At 37.4% G+C, this 7,472-nt stretch overlaps 1 protein-coding gene across 1 annotated transcript in view; it reads left to right on the top strand.

Annotated features, from left to right (window-relative positions):
• slc6a15 (solute carrier family 6 member 15) overlaps nt 1-7,472 on the top strand; it is a 22,333-nt gene that overhangs the window by 554 nt on the left and 14,307 nt on the right. The window contains exon 2 of the mRNA XM_016483165.1: nt 1,155-1,635. Within this exon, the coding sequence (XP_016338651.1) occupies nt 1,329-1,635 (307 nt within the window). The 5' untranslated portion in view covers nt 1,155-1,328. The remainder of the gene's footprint in view (nt 1-1,154; nt 1,636-7,472) is intronic.

Raw genomic sequence — 7,472 nt, 5'->3', positions numbered from 1 at the left:
TATAATTTTTTTTTTGGGGGGGGGGGGGGATACGAATTATTATTCGTAAATAATAATTGCTCTTCTCATGAGCGTAATTGCCTATTATCAGTCAGTATAATAAAACGGTCTAATAATTTTCCCTAAAATAAGCGGAATTTATATAAGATCTATACATATAGACACATGCTGATAACAAATTATTTACTGTAGCCTATATTCTTGACATCCTATGCGTATGTACATTTCACGACCTTCTTTTAAAATGCCTTTTTTGAATGAGCGGATTTTAAAACATTTGATAGAATTTAGAGTTAAATTTAAGCGTAAATTCAATGACGAAGAGGCCCAAATGTGTTCTACTGGAAGCTGGATTATAAAAAAGGTGCAGCCTTGAAAGAAATCTATTTATCACACGAGCTGCCACCGAGAGAGCGCGCCGCGCAGCATCATTCTCATTTGTACACTCATGGTTCAGTATACAATGTACGACCCAGACCTTCTGAACCACAAAGGATCGATTTAATAACGTTATTACTATAATATTCTGTTTTGCTATCAATTTATTGTGAAACCGGCAACCTATTCTGGGGCGCTGCGGCCACGTGACTTCAGAAGGCGCGCTCGTGTCTGTTTGGGTTCGTATGCAAATGAACCGACCTCGTGCTCCGCAGAGGGGCTAAATTATTTAGATACGAAATATGATCGTGTTCCGAATGATCCAGTTGGCTTGAGTGACATTTAATGTCAAATGGAGTAAGCTGTGATGCAAGGGATGGTTACTAGCTGACGTTACTGCGTAGTGCATCACATTAGCTGTGACTACAATAAAGGTGAAATAAAAATAAGTACTGTATGCGTTTTTTTCCGGTAACATAATGCATAAATTGTCCCAACTTCCTGAGATATTCTGGGAATTACACTTGTCTCATCCATAGGGTACAGTCGGGGGAGAAGGCGCGCTTATTTAGCCAATTCAAAAAACAGCTGTGTCTGCCTGTCAGTCACTCTTAGTGTTAGGTTTGACTGATAAGCCTTTAGGGTGGAAGTTTTAAAAAAGTGAAGTGGAGTCTAGTGAAAGTTATTAAGAAAGCATGCAATTTAGTGACACATTGCATCATGTGAGGGGAATTAACCTGTCTAGTTTCTGTTTCATTGTTTTTTTTATCTAACAGGAAACCTGTCTGAAAATGAGAAGATAAATATTTCATCAACCCACACTTTCCTCTATCTATTGACTAAATCCCACTCTCTGACATACTTTTGTACATTTTACCTCAACTTGCCCTGCCCAAACGGATTTCCTAGAATCTCTCCCTCCCCATTGCTAAAAAAAAAGACATTTTCAAATGCCTAAAAACAGCAAAACAGTCAAGAGAGAGATTGACGATGACGAAGTTACAGAATCTGTCAAAGATTTGCTCTCCAATGAAGATAACTGTGAGGACTCTTTCAAGAGCAGCTCTTTAATGGTAGGAGATGTTCCACAGAATAAGGAGCGGGATGTTGAGGAGGGCTCAGAGGAGGAGGAGGAGGAGGAAGAAGAGAGGCCTGCATGGAGCAGCAAGCTCCAGTACATCCTTGCCCAAGTGGGCTTCTCAGTGGGCCTGGGCAACGTCTGGAGGTTCCCATATTTGTGCCAGAAAAATGGTGGCGGTAGGTTATGACGAATGAATGATATTAATTCAAAATAATCAAGTTAATATATTTGGATTATATTCATATATACCGTAAGTAATTCACCTTGATGAGTAGATCTATATCTATCTATATATATAAATAAAACTGAAACAGCTCACAATTTCACTCTCAAATATTCTCCATTCAGATAGATAGATATGAATGGAGAATATTTGAGAGTGAAACTGGGCTGTTTCAGTTCATTGACATGCTTAGAAACAAAGGAAGTACATTTCTAGACTGACAACCTAAAGTCAGACATATATGCCTGACACCTCATTTGCAAGTTCTCATGCATTTCGTCCATTTCCTTCTTCAAGTCTAGTCAGTGTATTTTCAGACCCAGATATTTTCATATTTTAACTAAGCAATGCATTTTTAGTCAGTACAAAGATACAACATAATGAAGTGATGGTTTAGCACTATGTGTGGGAACTCCTCAGGCTAATCAGCTGTAATTTCTTTTGAAACCATAGAAAGTTATTGGAATAAGAATAGTACCAAAATGACGATCAATAAAAACAAATTAGAATTAGTTGTATGAAACAGAGATCTAAGTTGCATAGCATTGAAATGAATGGTTTTGCATGTGCAGGATAATCACAGGCTATATTACACATCTCCGATTATACAAAGCTGTTTAATGTCAAGAGAAAGCAGATTACAATTCCTTACCCTGGTCTCCCTGATAGCAATGACATACATTAGATATGATTACTCATCTCTTTCTCTTTGTTCTCCTTATTTCATTTGCAAAAGACACTTTCAGAGTGAGTGAATGACTTCTGTATCAGAAAGAAACGCAGAAGAGAAGCAACCGATGTAATAGCTATCATTTTATAAGGAATGCCACTGTCTTACATTTGGGTTTCACAAAGTAGTAACTATTGTGTTTGTACTGTATACATTTACATTTAGTCATTTAGCAGACGCTTTTATCCAAAGCGACTTACAAATGAGGACAATAGAAGCAATCAAAACTAACAAAAGAGCAACAACACGTAAGTGCAAATGACAAGTCTTGGTCAGCCTAACGCAGTACACGTAGCAAGGTATTTTTTTATACACACACACACACACACACACACACACAAAGAAAAACAAGTAGATAGAATAGAAAAAATAGAAAGCTAGTGTTAGTTTTTTTTTTTTAAAGGTGCAGTTTAGTGGCATCTAGCGGTCAGGTTGTGAATTGCAACCAACGGCTCAGTCCCCCGCTCACCCCTCCCTTTAGAGAAGCTACTGTGGCCGATACAGGACTAAAGGTCACACTAGACTTTTCATTCCATTGACTTTCATTCATGTGCATGCGAATGTGTCAGACCGGAAACGCAAGCCCGTGCGAAGATATTTCGCTGCGTAGCAAAGTCCAGGTTTGGTGAACTCTGACCTGCGAATTCGCGTTAAATGTGTGAGACCAATAGAAGATCAAAACCTCACAAAGTGACCTCTCGGTACAGAAATGGAGGAATCGCTAATTTTAGCAGTGTCGCATCATTCTGCTTTATACAACACAACTTTAAAAGATTACAAAAATCACATAAAAAGAGAAGCGGCTTGGTTTGCGGTGGCAAGGGATACAGGAGCGGATGGCACGTTTGAACAGTGAAACGTGTAATTTTATGTGATTTTTTTATTACATGAGATTTGTATGTGTGCGTGTGTGTACTTGATTAACTATACTTGTGACTGATTGTAATCACTTAAATAGAAAAGAATTATGACTAGTGACGATATTTTGGCGCGTGATGTCATCCTGCTCCCGCTCTTTTTCGCAGCACCGTCCGAACGAATTTCGCATGCTCAAAGTCTAGTGTGACCGCGGCCTAAGATGTCATAGTCTGAGACAGCATAGAATAGCCAGCAATGAGGTTTCTTTACAAAGGTAAATTAAGGAACTATATTTACTTAATTATTCAATAAAATGATATGTTATTGCGAATATTATTGTTACTTGTTCATCGTGTCAGTGTTTTATTCGCAAGAACAACATAGTGACGAAACGCGCTCTGTTTGTCCTTTAAGAGCTACTGTACAAACATGGTGGCGACTTCCATGTAAGGGGACCCGCGGTGTTTGTAGATATAAATTGCTCATTCCAATTTAATAAAAACATAACGGTTCATTGTGTAAGGTCTTTATACAACTCTGAAAACATAGTTATGTATATTATATTGCATTTCTGTCAATAGATCTTCCTAAATATTACACACTGCACCTTTAAATAAAAAAATTTAAATAGATAAAGTAGAATTAAAATAGAATAGAAAGTGATAGAGTTAGAGGGTCAAATAAAGATGGAACAGACGTGTTTTTAGTCGTTTCTTGAAGATGGCTAAGGACTCAGAGGCTCGGATTGATTTGGGCAGGTCATTCCACCAGGAGGGAACAGTTAATGAAAAAGTCTGTGAAAGTGATTTTGTGCCTCTTTGAGATGGCACAATAATGTGTCGTTCGCTTGCAGAACGCAAGCTTCTAGAGGGTACATAAGTCTGAAGTAATGAATTTAGGTAAAGGGGTACCCCTTTCATCTTGGTTTTGCCCCTTTCACCCTTTAGGTGCCCCTAAAAGGGTGAGTCAGTGGTGGTTTTGTAGGCAAACATTAATGCCTTGAATTTTATGCGAGCAGCTACTGGTAGTCAGTGCAAATTGATGAACAGAGGTGTGACGTGCGTTCTTTTCGGCTCATTAAAGATTGTACAGTTGTACAGTAGTTTGTGTCAAAGGCCTGTTGTCTGCACGAGAGTTTGACCACAACCCTGCCGTGTCTTACTTTCCAGGTTATAATACGTAAGTGAGTGTGACCACCCTGCTGTGCAGATCAGTAATTAGATTAAATAGGTCACTGTGTGTGGGCCGTGTCTGTCTCTGTCTTTGCCAGGGCAGGGCAGAGCAACCACATCACTGCACCATCTGTGTGCCATCAATGACAGCACGTTTTGTCCTCAAAGAAACACCCCTACAACATTTTGCTGCCTCAGTCTGCCAGAAGTCATCTCACGCACAACCTGTATAGTCACCAATTCTTCAACCAGCATCCCACAGTGCCCCAATCCGACCTATATTACAAACCTTAAACAAAATGCCAAAAAAAAACATTCTACTATTTGAAAGTTAATTAGGCACAAAATCTAAAGAACCATATTGCTGTCTTCAATAAAGTTGCTAAGTAGATTAACTGTTAAAACGGTGATATCATTGATGAAGCTTACCTTTTTCGTTATGTAGCAAAGCCTGGGTTAGATGCAAGCTCCAGAAATTGGATTAAGCCTATATAACAGAGGAAATCAATGCTAAATGGCCTTAAATTGTTCATGCCATTTCCCAAAGCCTGGACTATAAGGTTGGCACCCAACAAAAGGGTTATAATAGTTAACTAAAATAAAACAAATGTTGAAATAAAAGATGCAAGACATTTTGAAATAAAATATACTGAAGTTTACAGAACATTTTGTAAATGACGCTTCAGTTTATGTAATAACACTTCAGTTTATGTTCCCAATTGCATGTCTCTAAATATAATAGATGGTGTTGTTTAAAATCATCACAATTGTCTGTGAATCTCAGTAGGTTTCTGTGTGTTAAAGCACATGACTTCAACATGTTGGAGGAGCAGCAGCCCTACAGTACTCTCAAAGCAACGCCATTGTATTGAAGCTGTTCCCCATAAGGCACTGGGAAGGAATGTTCTATCCTGTGCCACTGGCAATGCTTGAACAGTTTGAAAATGTCAGTCTCGTCCTTCTTTGGCTCTCTGAAACAGTTTAATTCAAGAGAGAAAATATTTGCAAATAATTATAGTGGGTTACCTCATTCATTCATATTTTGTAAAATACTGTAAGATTAGGCCAGTGTTGTTATTGTTAACTAAAAATAATATTAAAAATGTGTTTTGTTAATTGAAATAAAGCTGAAATAAAATAGAATATAAATATTAGATGAATAAAAAAATACTTTAAAATAACGTAAAGTAGAAATGTTGCCTTGACAATTTTGACGTACTAAAACAACACGGGGAAGTCGTGGCCTAATGGTTAGAGAGTCGGACTCATAACCCAAAGGTTGTGGGTTTGAGTCTTGTACCGGCAGGGATTGTAGGTGGGGGGAGTGAATGTACAGCGCTCTCTCCCACCTTCAATACCACGACTGAGGTGCCCTTGAGCAAGGCACCGAACCCCCAACTGCTCCCCGGGCGCCGCAGCATAAATGGCTGCCCACTGCTCTGGGTGTGTGTTCACGGTGTGTGTGTGTTCACTGCTGTGTGTGTGCACTTTGGATGGGTAAATGCAGAGCACTAATTCCGAGTATGGGTCACCATACTTGGCCACATGTCATGTCACGTCACGTCACTTTTTAAAAATCTAATTACAGTAAGTAAAGCTTAATAAAAAATAAAATTGGAAATATAAATTAAATATTCAAAATATTACACTATTTTGTACATCAAAAATTGAAAACAGTGACCCTAAAAATTGAAACTCAGGTCACTGTTCTCAAAATAGTTAACACAGTGAGCTGAACACTTTGTAATTGTCCTAAACAGATTGTACGTTTTCATTCATTTCATAAAAATTACAAATCATGCAAATTATGTTCTCAAAACAATGTGCACAAAACTCTCAAATGTTTTCACAATAGTTATTACAACCAACCAATACTTTAAAATATCTGAAAAAAGATTTTACACAAATCACAAACATTTATGTACCAATTGTCCAAACACAACAAACAAAACTCTGTAATGTCTTTCTATCAAATGAACATGGTATATTTTCGATTGGCCCTAAACTGATAACTACTCGGTTAATTATACACACAACACAGGAAATGCAGTTTTCCTAATCATTTACACATTTATCACAATTGCTTTAGAGTAATAATAAAAGGGAAAGTATACAAAGAGCAAGAACGAATTGGCGAGTCAAAAGTGTTGTACTATATGATTGTTAATCATACAGATTTACTGTGTCACCTTAAACATGGTCTGTCCATTCTTGTAGAAGTTTTCATGATCAACTAAATTATGACTGTTTTAGTGCAAAAACCTAGATCTCAGGGAAAATACCCAATAAAAAAACTAATAATATGAACCCATTTAAAATGTGTCCATAAAATAAATTATACATGGGCTTTAAGGATTAAGCTAGTTATTAACTTCTGTTATTTACTGTAAATGTCAAAACATTTTTCAGAATTTAAGTTGGAGGAACATTCAGGTGTACAATCAAGATTATTTTGAATGGAACAGCAGCATTGATGACATGGTAGTCCAGAACAACACCAACAGCCACAAATTAAGAGGTCTGTGGAGATGTTGAGACAGGAGCTTGTCAAGCATAGATTTAACCTTCTTAAATTTTGCTCCTATGATGCAAGCGCAGCAAATATGTAGTGTAGATAAAATGCAATGAAATTCTCTTCCAGATGTAAATGAAAGGCAAGATCAATAATTCAGGATAATTCATGTATACAGCAAACACACACACACACGTGTGTATATACAGTGGTGGCCAAAATTATTAGAAAACTAGTATTTTCACCAGCTAAAAAAGTCATATATATCCACCACTGTGCTGTAAAAGACTGATTTGTAGTATTCAGAAAAGTTTGTTTGCAGTTCTTGCTGCTAAAGTTGGCATGAGCAGATTTTAAGTTTAAAGGGGCAATTCGTTTTTTTCTCATGGGTGACAGCAGGTGTTGGATAACAATTTTTATGTTGTTTATATATACGGTTGTGCTCCAAATTATTCATACCCTTGGTAAATATGATCAAAGAAGGCTGTGAAAATAAATCCGCATTGTTTATCCACTTG

The sequence above is a fragment of the Sinocyclocheilus anshuiensis genome, unplaced genomic scaffold, assembly GCF_001515605.1.
Source record: "Sinocyclocheilus anshuiensis isolate Anshui unplaced genomic scaffold, SAMN03320099.WGS_v1.1 scaffold481, whole genome shotgun sequence".
NCBI lineage: Eukaryota > Metazoa > Chordata > Actinopteri > Cypriniformes > Cyprinidae > Sinocyclocheilus > Sinocyclocheilus anshuiensis.
The sequence above is the reverse complement of the archived record's forward strand: the minus strand, read 5'-3'. Positions and strand labels throughout refer to the sequence as shown.